Raw genomic sequence first — 18,629 nt, forward strand, 5'->3', positions numbered from 1 at the left:
TGTCAGTGGAGGAAGGAGGGGGAGTGGTGAGTGAGATCATGCTCATAAACAGTAATGAATACAAAAGATTTAAACCTCCTCAAACCAAAGCAGACTATACAACTCACTGTGCTCACACAAACATTAAAAAACTGAAAGAACATAGATCCCAAATTTCTTCATAACATTTTGGTGAGCAGGAAGTAAATGCCTTGCTGGTGTTCTGGTCTTCTGAAATACACTTTTGCACAATGTTGTCTGCATTGACCAAACTTCTGTACAGGACTTCTCAGTTTTCTACAATAAAGAACACTCGTGACAGCTTCACCTGGAAGTGTTTATTATAGAGTGTTTTAGCCAGTCTTTTACCTCTCTTAGATGCACCACCGCACTTCAGCAGCACCGCGTTACCAAAGGCGGCAAGAAATACAATTCCCTGTCCAAAACTACTCCCTTCTCACAGTCTGTTTTATCTTCAAGTGAAAACCGAAGAATTTAAAGGGAGATTGCAAGCAATAACTTATCAATCATCTGTCTTCTCTATGTCAGGACAAACAGTATTTACATTTATCCAGAGTATGTTATTATCCATAATTATTAACTCTGCCAAGTTCCAAGAAATATAAATGGGATGTTTTCTACAGAGGGTGAAAGTATACTGCTATCTTAGTTGTTCTAACTCTCAGTTCTTGGGTTATTTCACACAAGAAATTGTCCAGTTGTTTTTAGGTGACTTGTTATCTCACTAGATGTCATATTTTCTTGCCTTATGGACATATAATTCCTATAAATGTGCATGGTAGTTGAAGGAACATAAGGAAAAAAGAATATGCTGTATTTTGGAAACAATTTAAACCTATTTAATAAGCATTATAATGTTAACACATACCAGATATTCTTGATCTACCAAATTTTAATCTGTAGTTTTACAGTTCAGTCTTAAAATAGTATCAAAAAATTAACAAAATTTCTAGACATTGAAGTTGGATACCTAAAATACGTTTAATTAAATGTTTAGGACAACAAACTAGATCTGCTTCTATTTGATAGCTGTACTTGAAATCTCTTTTGTTTCATAAATATTAGCACTGCAAACATCTTTTAAATAGGTTTTTTTTTTGGTGAAGTTTGCCAAGATGATCAAATATATTTGTACCGATCTGCTTCTGCACTTCCCTGTTTTATCAAAAAGCCTGGCTCAAACATTAGATCTACAATATACTCTTGAGGGGGAAGCAGAAGCCCAGCTGTTCCTTGAGGAGAGTCACCAACCAGTTTAACTTCATTCCAAGCTCTGTTATACTCGCCACGAACTAAACTACAGCCAATGCTAATCCTGTCTGCTATCACCTAAAAAGGAAAGAAAAAGGAGTTAATTACAGTTAATACATGTAGCTTGTGCGATATACTGCAAGGCCAAGAGATCATAGAATCATAGAATCATAGAATGGTTAGGGTTGGACGGGACCTTCAAAGGTCATCTAGTCCAACCCCCCTGCAAGGAGCACAATATACTCCCTTGATATATAATCGCTATCATATAGCTTACTGTAACCAACATGTTCCTCCACCATGGCTTGAGCCACAGATGCTAAAAAAGAAAACAAATACCTGAAAGGCCAAGAGCTTTCTTGAAACAGACTTTATAAATCTCTAAAGTGTTCCAAATTGCAAATCTTTATTGTTGGTTCTGCTTAGAAAGTGTAGGCTTTTCAATGTTATTTCTATCATATTCTACACACAACTTGAAAAATATTCATTTTAACTCTTTTCAGACGCAGCTACGTTTGTTTATCAGCCAGTTCTTCAGATCTCAAATGAAATGCAAGACCCACAATACCCAGCAATGTTTTTTTTTCTAGTTGGAAGACTTATTTCTGAGTAACATTTTGAAAAATTGCCTATACAAGCAATGTATAGGTACATTGCACACATATAGGTAGTATGAAATATTAAGTGTAAAAATGTAACATTTTTATCAGTGTAAGTTTAGGACTGCCACTTCACTCCAAAGCACACGCCTTGCTGTTCAGCCCTGCAAATGTGGGAAGCAATAAAATGTGAGGCAAGCTTCTGCTAGATGAAACACCTGCCTTTCTTCTGTGCTGTACTGTCACTGACAGACCTGTAATGGTTTCCAGCCACAAAATTTCTTTCTCAGAATGAATCTGCTGTGAAGGAATGAAATCCTGAAATATTTCTAACTTGTTACAAATGGACAAGGATATTCCTTGCTTAGACTGCTGTGGCTTTAGGAGACATGACCCGTCCCTACAAAGCCTTCTTAGGACAGTGGAGAGTAAGAGAACATCAGTGCTTCAGTACTTCATGCTCTCAAAATGAGTCAGGAACTTTCTTTCCCTACAGATACCATAAATTTAGGGTTGTGGACTTTCTCCTCTGTACTGTTTCCTAGGTCCTCCCCACTTAATGTGCTAAGCTCTTGCTTCTCTTTTCCTTTCCATCCAAGAAGGAGAAAAGTCCAGCTACTCAACAGCCAAGGAAAAAGGATGGGACAGATAACCTTCACATGGAGACAGAGGAAATGAATCTTCCCAGTCAAAGAAACTAGAACATAAAAGCTGTTACATCCTGTCATAGAATACTGGATAGATACCAAATAAAAGTTGTCCCAACAAGTTTACATTTGCAGCACAGAAAAAAAAAAAGAGCTGCATAATTCAATATTTTACAGTTTACAGAAAATGTAAAATGTTTTGACTCCCAATCCAATATTTTGGCTTTTTGCCATTTATCAAGTATTCTGCTGATATCACTTAAGACAATTTAATGACAACAAGAACGTTTACAAGAAGAAGCGATGCTGGCTTTCATTGACTGGGAAATCAACTTTGCCAGTGGAAAATGACTTAAGTGTATACAAAAGATTTTATATTAATATAAATATTATATTATACTGATGCAAGTATACTTTAGTTTATAATATCCATTTAACATCAATGATGTTAAGTTGTAAAATAAATGTTAATGTACCTTGAAAAGTAAAGCCCTGTGGTAGAATGTTCCTTTTTTGACTTTCCCGATAGGCACAACGTTGCATTTCAGTTCAAATTCTATTTCACTTATGTGAAGTTCCCAGCTGAAGTCATGTAGTTTGTCTCTTTCAATTGGGCCACCCATCTTGTCTGCAACAAACCTATTCCAATTTATATGGGGATCAATTACATCTATAATTCCTCTTGTATTTATCACAAAAATACAGCAATATAAAATGTATACAAGCAGTAAGTGAATGACATATAAGAATTAAATACTTTTGCTATGTTTGCTTTAATTATTTTATTTTTTAACTCGTATTTTAGCTCACTGTTCAGTACAGGTAACCATAACTCAGGTTGTTCACATATGTCACAGACCTAAACCAGGGTGCAACAGCTGTCAGCAGAGATTCTGGAGAGGTCTAGTACAGGCACAAAGTCCTCAGAGAACATCACCAATAACAGCGTAATTACTGAGGAAGCGTTTCAGAAGCTAGTATTCATCTTTACAGCTAACAGATTACGTGAGCTACATATTACAATCCCTAGCCCTTCCATTTGTTTTGAATAGTGATAAAGGCATGAGAATATATATGATGAAAATAAAGCCATAGGTAACAATCCCAACACAGGAAAGCAACTATATCCAGACAGGGTACTTCATATTCTACATGTGCTTTCTTATTCAGTGTTAGGTTTATGATTGGACTTGATGATCTTAAAGGTCTTTTCTAACCTAAATGATTCTGTGATTCTGTGATTCTAAGATTATATTGAAGCCGATATTTGGGGGGTGAGGAGCAGATATTTATGCATTAAAAAGAATGGCTCAGTCAAAGAAACAGAAGATCAGAACTCACAATCTGTGCAAACACTGCCAAAAGCTTGTCTTTGAGTTGATTGTGCACCCACAGGATCAAGTCCCTACCTCTCCATACACACACCTGCACCTTCCCTATGCATGGCCCTCTACGTAAAGACCTCTGTTCCTCAAAGTGTCCTCAGTCACAGGCACAAGTGTTATTGAGGGTTCTCACTCCGGCCAAGGTGCTGCAGAGCTGACATGGGAATCACAAGCCACTGCTTCAGGCAGGGAGCTAAAATCTACATCACCTCCTCTGCAGTAGCCGCGAACGTGTTCTCTCCTCACAATAAAGGCAGGCAACCTCAAAGGCCATATTTCTCAAAACCTAGGGCCTGAGGAGGTACTGTTTGCAACAGCATGAGTACAGGGAGTTATCACTGAGCAGGCTAGACACAGTATCTTAAAGCTGGGAATTACTGGATGAGCCTGAAGAAGCGGGGGGCTCCAGGAAGTCACTTGTGCTCCTTGTGCCTGCAGCCAGCCCTCAGTACATGCACACTGCTCTCGCGTGCGCACAAAGATGTGCGGTGTTTGTTCAAAAGGCGAGAGCCAGCACTATCGCGTGTTTCCTCATCCACCCTGGCTCCCTCCCTGGTGAGCGCAGCAGGAGCCCTGCCAGGCTGCCAAGGGCTGCTGCAGCTGCCTCCTCCTCCCCTTCCTATTCAACACACGCTCTTCAGGCGGCTGCTTAAAATGGAACGTACACATAAAAATCCCCACAGAAAACATTCTACTTAAATTTCCCATGATTGTTTCCCTGGGTTGTGCGTCTGCAAGTATTTCATTGGTGTGTTTGAAGAGCGGATTTGAAAGAGCATTTTATGGATTCCACCTTGAGGAAGGCAGCATGATTTATACACAGCTGGATAGTTAAGGATGAATATCTGTCCTGTCAAATTTTGCAATCAACAGAAAAGTCATTCCTCATATCACATTAGACCACTTCATTAAAAATGAGAGTCAGTAAAAGAAACAAATTTAGTGAGACTCAGCGGGATCTGACGCCAAACTTTCCAGATTCAGGAGGTAGCCAGGAAACTGCTAAGATAGTAAAGGTTAAACTAAGGAGAAGATGAAAGCAGACACACTGCTTGGAGATGACAGTGATTGGTGCCCAGGCTGAGTAATCAGTGTAACTAATGAATCACAGATTGATAACAACGGTCTGTACGTGCACCATTGCAATATTCTGGCACTATTAAACCATCAGGATGTTAATTGCAGTAGCACCTAAAAACTACACTAGAAGAATGTCTTGTGCTTTTGGCTCTACGAGTAAAACAAAGTACAAGACAGTTTCTTTCTCAAGAGGTTACCAAACCAACTAGGCAAGAGAGATTGTAAGAGCAAGAACAGACACGATACGTATCAGTTGCAACAGTCTCAGTATTTGGCTAGGATTTTAGCCTGTGCATTTAGGCTCTGCAGCACCTGGGTCCCTCCTCTTCCCTGATGATACAGATGCTCCATGCAGCTGATGTGTTCATTGGAAAGGATCAGTACAGATATATCAATGTGAAAAAAAATCTGAAATTGTCCATATGAATATTTTCAAAATGAGAAATTTGTACCCCTTTGTTGCAAGTGATATTTCATTTTAAAAAAATTAAACTAATTACAACAAAATTAGAAACAAGAAGGTTAAAATCTAAAGTTATGTCAAAATTCTGAATCAAAGCTGATATGGATTCCAATTAAGGATGGGAAAAATAATAAATTTGGAAAAGTTGTCCTTGGATGAGAAAACTGTTATTTTACCAATTCAACTTATTTGCATTCTTTATCAAAATACAAGTCAGTACTCACTGTGCAAGAGCCACAACCTGTTCCCAGGTAGTAGTTAGTGGCAGAATTGTTTTGGAAGCATCATTAATGTAATCCAGTAAAATGAAGTCAGGTGGCGGCAGCCAATGTGAATTTTCTGGATTTATTCCATCCTGGCTTTTAGATAGAATCTGAGTAACTTCTTTCATTTTTTCCTCTTCTTTTTTCCCCTTCCCTTTTCTTACATAGAAAACAATATACACTTATTTAGAATACTGCAACCTCTAAGTCCAAATTCTAATACAGTAGTTCTCCAACAGAACATTTTAGACACACTGATTTGAAGGGAAAGGTAGGGGAAATCTTTTGATAATGAATGCTTGTCTGTGGCTCTGGTATGCTCTTCCCACATATGGATTATCTAGGGAAAAAGATACCTATGTACAGCTATATAATAACAATAAGTTTTTAGGAAGTATATAGGAAAAAATTGTAGACAGTTACAGTTTGGTTGCATATGGTCATGAATTAAAAATAATGAACTTCCATGATTTTTTACTCAATAGAAATCTGGACTTCAAATAAAAGAACAATGTATCAAGAGCAGGGCTGAAATCTTGACAGGACTTGCAAGCAGTAGCTTCTGTAGTTGCAAATCCATGTACTTCAAGCATTATACAAACTACGACATGGCTTGTTGGATGAAGATTTTTTTAGAGATCTGTTTTTGCTGACTTATTTCATTGTACATGCTACACTTTCCAGTAATGTTCAGAATCTGAAAAATGACTGTGATCCTAAACAGGCATCATAAGCAGCAGAAGTATGAATGAAATGCTTGCTTTGCTTTGCTAGAATACTGTGCATCTCATAAGTTATGCAGCAACTATAAAATCAGTATCTTACCAGAGGTATCGTTAAGATCTATACAATGAGAAAGTTTAGAATTTTTCATTTGTGGGAATACATGCAACTTGTATTTTGTAAGCATTATGTCTTTTTTTCAGCATAGGTTCTGAATAATTCTAATGTGAAATACAACAAAATTTATTTCCTTTGTTTAACAGTTCTGCATTTTTTTTTTAAATCCATAATACTTCTAGCATTCTTGGAAGGAAAAAAAAGAAATAAAGGACCACTAAAGTACATGGCTTCAGGGCACACTATCGTTATTGTATGCTTTTCAAGTTATTCTTAAAATTTTTACAATGAACAGCACTCTTAAGACAGAAGGCATTGGACAAAGCAGAAAGGCATATACCATTATCAGTAGTCTAATTCAAGCAATTTGTCTTCAGAATACTTTGCAAACTTTTCTTTTACCTATTGAGATTTATCATATTCACAAAAAGCCCTTTTCATAGATTTCATAAAGCACATTTTTTAGAAGGATATGCAATTAAGATTTAATCTTCAAATTATATAAAATTCACCATCCTCTTAAATAAACTGTTCTGGTTATTAATTACACTTGAAAAAAAGCAGAAAACCAGTTTTCTTTATCTAATGTGACTCTATTTAACTATAGCCAGGGGACCTTACAATGCTAGATTAAAACGCTACCTACTTCTCCATTTATACACTTATGATTATGGTTAAGAATACTCTGTTTAAAAGAAAAACTGAATTATTCCCACCTCTCTAGTGTCTGATTTAGTGGATTTTCAAAACAACAGTTTCTACAAATGGTATAATTCTTTCCTTGACCGTTTTCTCTCCTTATCCACTGCTCTTCCCTTCTGTTCTCCCAGTACTTTCTTTTCCCTTTGAAAAGTGCATCACTAAATTACAGCACTCTAGCAGCAGAATTTGTTCCCTTTTCCTGTCTACTCAAATGACTCTTGAATCACTCTTGTTCTCCTTCTTTCCAGTTTTCAGGAAGAAAAGACCTGAGAAGAATGGGTCTGAACAATTGTTTGACTTTTTGCGGTTTCTTATTTCTCTGAGGTATGACTACATTCTGTTCCTTGGTGAACGGCTGATATCAGATTGTCTTCCACACTCGTCTCTACCCTACTCCTCAACTCTTCAGTTCGCCATATCAGAAAAAAATCACTCGCCTTTCCTAAAGCCGTCTTACTACTCATGAGATATACTTGCTGCAAATGCAGAGATTCACTGCAAAGGAAACTTGTGGCAGTTAAATAATCTCCAAGCTGCTTCTGATTCCTGTTGCAACTTCAGTACAAAAGCCCAGTGGGTCACCAGAGAGTCAGCGTGAGGAAGATGGCAGCCAATACAATATCCTACCACCAAAAAATAGCCATGACACCTATTTTCTTTCCTTTTTTACGTAGCTTAATGCCTTGGCTGTCTTTAGAAAAGGAGTAAATGAGCATTGGAAACTATTTCCTTACATGCTGACTGGAATAAATGTAAATTTATCAGTCTACATTAAATATTATCTTTTAGCCCACTCAATGTGTGTATCAGATATGCAACTGTTTGATCAAAAATATTGCTATCTGTCTATGAAAATATATGTCAAATTATCAGCTAGGCACTTCCTCTACATCTAATTCAAACAATTCCAGCAGACAATTACAACTACCCTTTCTCTTAGCTTTCAGATATGGTTTATATAAAGTAGTATCACTTTTTCAAAACAATGGCTTTAAACTGTGTTCAGTAGTACTTTCCAAAATAATGATGAACAGAAACATGATCAAAGGAAAAAATACATAGGAAAAAGTCTAAGCATGTTTGAGACTTGGAGTCATATACTGACCTTCAAATAACTCCCATATATCTCACAAATTAATAATAATAATGATGTATGAATTATGGATTCAAAATGAATGACAATGGGGTTATAAATCATACAACTTGATCATGACATTCAAAAGCAATTATTTCATACTTGAAGAAAGAAGTCTTTGTATCCTTGCAAGTTTACTACGGGAAATTGAGCCAGGTATTTGTTTTTTCCTGAAGAAAATTTTTTTCTTTCTGAATATGTTATGGTTGCTAACAGAGCAGTCATTTACTGTGTAATCGACATAAATTTCATTAAAAAGCAACTATCCAAGGGTATCCTCATCTCAAGCTGTAATAAACAACATATTATCTTGTCAGAACAGGTCTCTAAGCTCTGCACAGTTGCTTGAGACTATGCAACATGGTCTATGACTCTAGAGCATCTTCTGAGATGAAGAAATTCCCCTCCGGTGCAGAGCAAACGTAACTGGGGCTCACTATCTCCCCTTGCCTCCTGCTCCCTTTGAGTAAACTGGTTTATGCATAGTCGTCATGACCAGAGCATGCTGGGCATCGGGAAGACCTGGTAAATGAGCAGAAGCTTGAATAGGCCTGTAAGACATGCAAGATGCAGTATCTACTCTTTTGCATCCTGAAATAGAAACCTTCCACAATGCAATTCATATGATGAATTTCAGGTATCTACAATGACATGATTTAAACTGAATTCCAGAAGTTCAAATAACTAGCCAAATGTAAATGTCTGCCTTGTAAATCAATAACTTTTGGATAGACCTATCTCATAATTTGGGTCCTGATTTAGGTCAGAACATCAACCCTTCACAGTTAGTAGCTATGATCTGTCAACAATTTGCATGTCAGTTCTAAATAAACTGATACACATGTAATTAAAAATATAATACCTTAATAGAACACCTAGTGTATGGTATGGATCAGAGGGAGCCCTGCAAGAGTGAGACATTTTTAGGTTTGTTGCTGTCAAAATTGGGCCAGTTCTGAACACACCCTTCTCAGCTTTTAGTCTTCTATGGAATTTCACTGGAAGAAATAAGGATGCATGTAGGCAGTGTAGAAACTTTCTGTGGGTCTAAGTTCTAAATCGAGAAAGAACTTCTGATTTCCCTGTGTCTTGGTTGTCAAGCTGTAAAATAACAGCATTTCACTGCCTCCTAGGGATATTGAAAGGAAAGCCAGTCAAATGAATGGGAGATATTCACATACATCAGGAGGGAGGACAAATAATTACTAAGATAGACAAAGGAAGATTACTGCAATTAGGAGGTGAAAGAAAGACTTGAAAAACATGTTTAACATTGTATTTGAGCATTTGTATTCTGTTAGGAAACTTTCTGTAACTATTAGCAATCAGAATTCTATTTCTAATGTTAGAGAGTAATAACTGAACGTTGACAAGTAAATCTTAAGACTATACCTTGCTTTTTCTCTACTGCCTTTTCTTGAACCAGAGGGTGACGAGATAGTCTGTTCACAGGATGAATCTTGTGCTTTTTCCTCTACTGCAAGGACACTGAAATAGAACAAAATATTTTTGCATATTATTTGCAGAGATAGTATTTGCATGTTAAGCTATGAAAATGGAGTTCTGATTTTAAAGGACAGTAAATATATTCAAAGGAAGTATGAAGTGGAAGAAATAACCACTAATAAACTGGATACTGATTCAGGGATCAAAAATGAAGTATGGAATACAAAATAATGGACACGAGTAACTACTGGGGACTAAGGCTGTTGCCAAGGTGCAAAGGCAAGAAGCTGTATCAAAGATAAAGAAAGAAAAACCTGATAGTTAAAAGACAACTCTAGGGATCAACAACGAGTATGGAAGTTTAATTTGTCATAGATATCCTCAAACATCTTTATGGTGTCATATACAAGCTTAAAAGGGAAGCTAATGATACTGTAAACCAAATATGTGATGTGTTGACAGAGAAGAAGGTTTTGGACTTGCAAAATATTGGTAGAGCATTCTTTGATCTGTGAGACTGTTTACAGGAAATGACTCTCAGTTAAACAAGCCCAATACCAACTTCCTGCATTCAAATCTAAGAAGATTTGTTAGGCTAGCTTCAACTTAAACAGAGAAGAAATGGACACAGGTTCTTTATCAAGCCTGAAAGCTTGATGCTTGGCTTTATCCTGCCTCTTGGGATGTTGTGCTTAAAATTCAATGCATTTGTCTGTACAAGAAGATCATCACATCATAGGTTTCTTTGTGGCATGTTGACATTCAGCTGGGTGTCCCCCATCAGGAAGGGTGTTAAATGAGTCTTAATGGCTAACTTTAAAAAAAAAAAAGCAACTCAACTGAATAAATCTTTTCTGTCTAGAGGGAAAAAAAGTTATTTTCCAAATTCTTATTTTATGAAATACAAATCTCTTGCCTCCTAGGACATGAAGAACTATGCTGAGACCTCTCTATTTCATATGTGTGTGTGTGTGTATTTATATATACACACTATGTAGTTTGTACTGGAAATAGTGGAAAGGATGGAAAAGATGAGCTATTGCAACAAATATTGGTAGATCAAACATGACTCACTCTTCTCGTGGTTTAGCATTAATCAATATTATGGCCCGACGGTCAGTAAGCTCTTGCATACTCAATTCCTTCAAAGATAAAAATTTCACTCCAGGTTTTATCTACAAGAAAATTAGAATAAAAGATAAGGTTTTCTGTTCAGTTAAAGATGAACAGAAAAATAATATTTAAAAGGTACTTAAAGAGTAATTTAAAATTCCTAATCTTTAACAGAAGACTTACATAAGAACTTATAAAGCCATTCAAAATATGTGAAATGGTTTCTTCTTAATTTCCATTTTCTTCATCAATTTTCTTAGAAAAATTTGTTTATAAATAATTTAACTTGTAATTATTGTTACTATGTCATTCCAAACAGTTCTAGAATAAGGAAATGTTCCTGCCTCTGAAGGCTTTACAATATAGGACAGAATTTTCAAAAGCAACCAAGTGCCCGAGGAGCTGATATTTCACTGATTTTCAGTAAGATGGATATTTCTAATTCATTTGGGCATTTTGAAAAGTCCTTCTCAGATTTAAACTGAACACAGCACTAACAAGTGATACATAGTGGAGTCATTCTTTATATATACACAATGCTTTAAGAGAAAGGGTCATGACCAAGGTGAAAACATGAACTCTCTCCTTCTTTATGTAAAACTAAACAAACAAAAAGTCCATAGGTCACTCAGTGTCAGGTTAGGATTGAGTATACTGCAGGGAAAGAGACAGAAGAACTAAGGTCTGAGAAAGGATTTGGAAAGGAACCAGGAGCTGCACAGCTCATATAGGCTTGGAAAGAAGATGGCAACTAGGGGATAGCATGAAGATGATGAGATGTCATCCATGAAGAAAAATAATTTTAAAAATTAGTATAAAAGCTGTGAAACTTCAGGGCAAGAAAACAAAGTATTTTACATAGCCAGATTCTGGCTTTTGCTATAGTACTGTTACTGTTTCTAAATCAAGAAAAAAAAATTTACACTTCCTAACTAGAGTAATTTATTTAAAGTAGCTTACCCGACCACAATCATAAAATCCATCAGTAATGATATTACTTGATGATAAATACCCCATCTGGCTGTACTTTCGGGAAAGATTGTTATCAAGCAGCTTTTCCAGAGCAGTTTCACTATAGTTATTTTTGCGCCCAGTTGATAGATTAATTTCTTCTAGGATGTCTAAGGCACTGTTTAACATAATATAAAGGCTAAATTATAATTAAATACCAATCAATTGTTATTATACAGTTCAGAGTTACTTTTCAACATTGTCAAGGCCAAGACATTAATTTCCAAGTGGGAGCCTGGTGCCCTCTGGGCCAGCAAGGAACTGGCTGTGCTGCACACAATTCTTTCTCTAGGGGAGGAAAATGCCTTGCAGTGCTCAAAAGCAAAAGCAATCACTTTAGGCAGTTAAACAGTTACATAAAGAAATGGTAACAGGATGCCACAACCTTTTATCAGAAGGCTGGTAGGCACCACAGAAAACTTGAGAAAAAGAAGGATGTAAAAGTAGAGTAACAGGAATAACGTTCAGAGCTGTCCATATGATAGATCTCAGGGAATGTCACTCTCTCTGTGTCCAACTTGCAATACAATTTGCAGGTTCCAGTTGTGCGTTACACAAAGGGTGAATCCTTCTGTTTTAGGACCGTTGCTGTGTTTGGGGGTTGTGCAGTTGGCAGAGATTTGCAAAACAGGGATGAGCATGGAAAAACAAGCAGTTGTGTCAACATCACCAGGATGGCAAGACTTTTGCAGGATGGAGGTAGAAACAAATAATCATGTGGGGACACAAGAGGACAGGGATTAATTCCTCAAGCTGGTTTTGGTGCTGAAACTCATGTACTGATAACTTCTGAGCTGAGAAACTTAGGAAAAGGTGACTAAGAAGAAGAAGGAAGCTGAAACAGGAGACCATAAGATAGTGCAGTTTTGGAACTGTTTAGGAATGAAAACGACAGGAAAAAAGAAGGAGATATATTTATATGTATGTGTGTGTATATGCATATTCAAATGTATATCTGTGTGCATCTATACACACATGTAGACATTCTTTGCATCCTAAGGAATCTATTTTATATATACATATAATGAACTCCACGTTTAGACTGCCCATTTCTCTCTGAACTACACAGGGAGCCTCAGCTGTGGACATTTACAATGTAGACTTCTGAAGGTACATCAGATGGATTCCAGAGAAAAAGTTTTTCAGGCAAGGCAAATGACAACCTTCTCTTTTAGAAGAAAGCAATGGGAGAAAATAGTGGGAGAGCAGGGCAGGCTATTTGTCACACAGCTACTACAACAAAGCTAGGTAACCATCAAGTAATGCAGGGAAGAATTTCAAAGGGGAAAAAGCGTAAGGAAAGCCTACTGAGTACAGCAGTGTTGAAGACAGATGACATTACAGGCACAATGGCACATTATCCTCATGTGGAAGAAAGACAAGCCAAAAAGGAACAAATACGGTTGCACCAAAAATTCAGTGAAGATTCAAAAGCCAAAAAAGGAGTCTCTCAGGAATTGAAACACTGACACTTCCAACAGGGAAGAAAAAGTAAGGGAAAAAAATCCAGAAGACCCACAGGCAAAGTAAGATACAACTATTCAGGGACTGAAACAAAAATAAATGTTTCATATGCCACAAGTCAGAGAAGACTGACTGAAGAAAATATAAGCCTATTACTCAATGTGGGAAGAAAACTCATAACAGATGGCACAGAAAAGACTGAAGTGTCTGATGCCTTTTTTTTATTTCAGTTTTCATAAAAAGGTTGCAAGCAGTTGCCTGGCAGTAATATTAACAAGGAGGTGAAAACAATAGGCTTAACATGTCTAGAATAAGTTTGAGGAGACAAAGTTATCAGTGCCTGAGGAGACTTACCTCATACTACTCTATTAATTGGCAAAAGCAATCTCTGAACTATTTGTAATTACATTTGAAAATTAAGGGAGGACAGGCTAGGTGCCAGGAGAGTGGAGAAGGACAAAGATGGTATGTAGATTTGGAAAAGGAAGAACAAAGAAATAATAGAAATAATTCAGCCAAATTTCAGTGCCCAAAGGACACCATATCAAATTATTAAACAATCAGTTTGCAAGCAACAAGAGATAAGATAGTAAGAAATAGCCATTATGTATTTGTCAAGAATAAATTGTGTAAAGCCAATCTAATCCTTTCTGTGACAGGGTAACTGACTTAATGTACAGTCAGAAGAAGTAGATGTGAGATACAAGTTGTCTCTGAGATATATTTTGACTTTAATAAGTCTTTTCACATATTCCTACTTGAATACTGACGAGCAAGTCAGGGAAATATGATCTACATGAAAATTACATGAAGTAGTGCCTGACTGGTTGAAAAACTATGCTTAATGTATTATTATCAATAATATGCTGTCAAACTGTAAGGACACATAAATTAGAGTCCTAGTCTGATACTGTCACAAAGAAAGGCTTAAATAAGAACAGTGCTATATGCAAGATACAGAAAATAATTACTGAGCTTAATTTGATCGTGATATGACCTCAGCTGAAGTACTTCACCCAGGCTGGGAGATAGCACTTCAAAATGGCGTAAATAAATGAAAGAAATTCAGAGATGTGTGACAAAAAGATACAAGATTTCAAACAAAAGTAAGTTTAACATTTTTACCTTGTCATGAAAAGGAAACTGAGAGAGGGACATGGAATATGAGAAAATTGAGTAAGTTAAACTCAAATCGCTATAAAAAGGTGGTTATTCAATCTCATTGAAAGTAGGACAACATGTAGTTGAATTTATTTGCTATAAGGGATATTTAGAACTCAGAAACCCCTTCTCTTGTAAGGATACTTCAGTACTGGAACAGGTTACCTCAGAAAGTTATGAAACCCCCTCAGAACTGGTATTTACACTTACAAGCAAATATATGTCAGTGTACCTGATTCAGTCTTACAGTGGGCAGATAGATAACATCACCTTTGAGGTCCCCTCCAGACCTAAATTTCTGAGATTCTCGCTCTGCAGAATCCCCTCACGGATGGATTTAAAGTATCTGTGCAGTAATCAGAGAAGTGTCCAGCAGAGGGAGCAGGGCAATTACATGTATTTTAATTTAACAATAACTAAATGAGTCACCCTGTATAAGGAGCCCTTTCCCATAGTTCTTATAAGCTAAGCCAGCTTTTGTAATTCAGACAATATATGGAACTTGGAGTTCATAAGAAGGAATAAAATAGTCTTTTTTATGTGACACTTCAGCATACCTGCAGTTAACCAGAATTTGTAAATCAAGCCTGTGTATATTAAGTACAATTTACTGTATATTGAATTTAGCCTGAAATCTTAATTTCAGTTTCATATGTATGAGGCACTGTCATCCCTAATTTTGACTGACATAAGCACATCTTCAATATGGAGCCTAATTCAGTCATAGAAACAATAAACATGTTTATAATTCCAGACAATTCTCTCTTCAGGCTTGCATTTTTTTCTTAAGACTTCTGTAACTTAAAATCAATACCATTTCATCTGTAACACCTTGTCGTAGAACACACCTCTGGTGCAAAAGTAGTTTCTGTGTACCAGAAAGATAGCTTAACTTTGTTATTCTGCTATAAATATGTAAAGATCAACTTAACAAAGTTCCCTCATGAAAATCTTCCCTCTGACCCTTGATACTATTTCTACTCACCCTAGCCTGCATAATTCAACAGCAGTTAGTTCATCCCCTGCACAGACCATAACAGCCCAACAGGCATTTCTTCTGACTTCTTCATTCTTAGAATGCAGCAATTCAATGAGCGGCTCCAGTCCACCTGCAGTTCTTAACTATAAATAAATGAAGACATTGCTGCTTACATATTTCATCTGTTCCAGCATGACCAGTCTGTCAAATTCACCATCCAAAACATTCAAGCCTTGTAGACAAGCTACGCTGGGCTGGTGGAAAGGCTGTTTATAGGGATTCTCTGCTTCTGTGAACTCTGCATAGGCTGGAGCTGAAGCAAGCTTCAGAGTGGTTCAGGTAGACATCCCTTCTGGCTCTGCCTTGCTGTTCAGTTATTGGATTGCAGTGTGGAAACTGAAGAGACTATGCATCCCAACACTGCCACAGAGGGTTACACAGCTTCTTCTGTGTTCTGTTGCCTCCTAGCAACTAATTTACATGACAATATATTTGAATTTGTATTGTACTGTACCTATGACAATCTTATTAACATCCTATTCTCTTGTGTGCTACAGTATCTTTGCTATACACGCTGGAGGAAATAGTGCTCATTTTGATTTTTGAAGAGAAAGACATTTTAAGGACACTGAAAGAGGTAGATTAATTATCTGTGCCCCTTATTCATGTCCTAATTAACAGCCTTGACCCATAAGAAATCCCCAGCTTATGATCCATGAATGCACATAGCATCATCCTTATTTATGAAAAGAAAATAATATCACCATTGATAAATAGCATAAAGTTCAACTTGCTGGATGCCACTGATCAAGGGATTAATTATATTTTGAGTTTTCTTTGAATTACATTTACTCCATGCACATCCAGTACCGTATAAATCAAGATCAGACATTGCTGTTCAGGGCTTGAAAGAGGGCAATAGAACGACACCGAGAGTAAAGAGGACAGAACTTCTCGTCTTCAAAATACAGCCAACAGTTGCAGCTGAGAGAAATCTTAATGTTTAATGCTCATAAACATGGGGATTAAGATATAGCCCTGGATAAAGATCACTGAAGCCACTGGAAAGCTATAAAACATTAATTTGGTGCAAGCAAATACATCACTAAAAATACAAATTAAAGAAAACCCTTCCCAAGTTCTCATGACAAATGGAGCTAAATTCAGCTAACAAGCCTATGATGAAAGTGAAAAATTAGTTACTATCTAGAAATTCTGGGACTTTTAGGACAGACATACAAAATACAGAATCCTAGGTAAGTATAACACCATCCTCAGGATCTAGAAATGTTACAAATAACAACAACCTTGAAGAAGAGTTTTACCTTAGTTCTTGCATCAGCATCACAACCAAACGTAGCCACAGCAAACGCTGCCTTGCTTTGCACTTGGCTGTTGGTCGAGCGCAACAGTTCTGCAAGCGTGGTCATAATACCATGGCTCTGGATATTTACACGGAATGGCTCTTGCATGGCCAAATTTGTTAGCACTGTGGCAGCATTAGCAATGGCTCCATCTTTCTGAGCATTCAAGGTATTTACTAATAGCTCAATTCCTTGAGCCTCAGCAACCGCACTAGCAAAATGAAGGAGAAAAAAAGAAATTTATTTTAGAACCATTTTATCTTCTTATTGTGTTATATTTAACAACTAAATTATTATTACATTTCAAGAATATAAAATATTACTTACCTGCAATAAATTGCAAGACTGATGTTTATATTCTAAATTATAGTAAGAAATTGAAATTAAAAATCGAACTGTGACACCCCTCTTTCCCATGCCTTAACTATATGTGACTCACAGTGTGAAGCGCAAGAGGCACAACCTAAGCAGACAAACCAAGTCATAAACTTCTAGATTCTTTAATTTATCAGGACATTCTTTCTGAGGTTTTGAACAAGTAAGTGAAATCTTACATAAATCTTACATCTTTTCAAAGATACAGAATTTCTGTACCTTTAGTTCTAGGCAAATGCTTCTGCAGAGTTTTATCACCTCTCCCCATAATCATAATCCCTGATATCTGTTGGAGGGACAATGCAGCAGGGCATAAGCATTCCAGGAGGTTCCTGGAATTTGTTGATGGTAACTTCCCTCTCCAAGTCACAGAGGAGCCAACGAGGAGAGGTGTTATGCTGGACCTTGTTCTCATCAATAAGGAGGGGCTAGTGGGGAATGTGGAACTCAAGGGCAGCCTTGGCTGCAGTGACCATGAGATGGTGGAGTTCAAGATCCTTAGGGCAGTGAGCAGAGAGTGCAGCAAGCTCTCTGCCCTGGACTTCAGGAGAGCAGACTTTGGTCTCTTCAGGGATCTACTTGGTAGAGTACCATGGGATATAGCCCTGGAGGGGAGAGGGGCCCAAGAAAGCTCATTAATATTCAAGGATCACCTCCTCCAAGCTCAGGAGCGATGAATCCCAACAAAGAGGAAGTCTGGCAAAAATGACAGGAGGCCTGCATGGATGAACAAGGAGCTCCTGAACAAACTCAAACAAAGAAAAAGAAACCTACAGTGGGTGGAAGCAAGGAAAGGTAGACTGAGAGGAATACAGAGAAATTGTCTTGAGTTGTGTGGGATCTGGTTAGGAAAGCAAAAGCCCTGATAGAATTAAATCTGACCAGGGATGTCAAGGGCAACAAGAAGCATAGAATAGTTTGGGTTGGAAGGGACCTTTAAAGGTCATCTAGTCCAACCCCTCTGCAAGAAGTAGGGACATCTCCAACCAGATCAGGTTGTTCAGAGCCCCATCCAACCTGGCCTTGAATGTTTCCAGGGATGGGGCATCTACCACCTCTCTGGGAAACCTGTTTCAGTGCTTCACCATCCTCATTGTAAAAAATTTTTTTCCTTAAACCTAACTGAAGTCTACCTCCTTCTATTTTAAAACCATTACCCCTTGTCCTATCATAACAGGCCCTGCTAAAGAGTTTCTCCCCATCTGTCTTATAAGCCCCCTTTAGGTACTGGAAGGCTGCTATAAGGTCTCCACAGAGCCTTCTCTTCTCCAGGTCCAACTCTCCCAGTCTATCCTTACAAGAGAGGTGCTCCAGCTCTCTGATTATCTTCATGGCCCTCCTCTGGACACAC

General features: G+C 37.4%; 1 protein-coding gene across 1 annotated transcript in view; it reads right to left on the reverse strand.

The window, feature by feature from the left end:
• Positions 1–962: 962 nt before the first annotated feature.
• Positions 963–18,629, reverse strand: part of ARMC3 (armadillo repeat containing 3) — a 51,187-nt gene continuing 33,520 nt past the window's right edge. Inside the window, exons 10-17 of the mRNA XM_086741668.1 lie at positions 16,865–17,114; positions 15,546–15,682; positions 11,885–12,053; positions 10,886–10,986; positions 9,758–9,853; positions 5,650–5,847; positions 2,974–3,136; positions 963–1,329 (exon numbers count right to left, since the gene is read on the reverse strand). Of these exons, the coding sequence (XP_086597794.1) occupies positions 1,120–1,329; positions 2,974–3,136; positions 5,650–5,847; positions 9,758–9,853; positions 10,886–10,986; positions 11,885–12,053; positions 15,546–15,682; positions 16,865–17,114 (1,324 nt within the window). The 3' untranslated portion in view covers positions 963–1,119. The remainder of the gene's footprint in view (positions 1,330–2,973; positions 3,137–5,649; positions 5,848–9,757; positions 9,854–10,885; positions 10,987–11,884; positions 12,054–15,545; positions 15,683–16,864; positions 17,115–18,629) is intronic.

Source organism: Chlamydotis macqueenii, chromosome 2, assembly GCF_036417535.1.
Source record: "Chlamydotis macqueenii isolate bChlMac1 chromosome 2, bChlMac1.mat, whole genome shotgun sequence".
In the NCBI taxonomy this organism is placed as follows: domain Eukaryota; kingdom Metazoa; phylum Chordata; class Aves; order Otidiformes; family Otididae; genus Chlamydotis; species Chlamydotis macqueenii.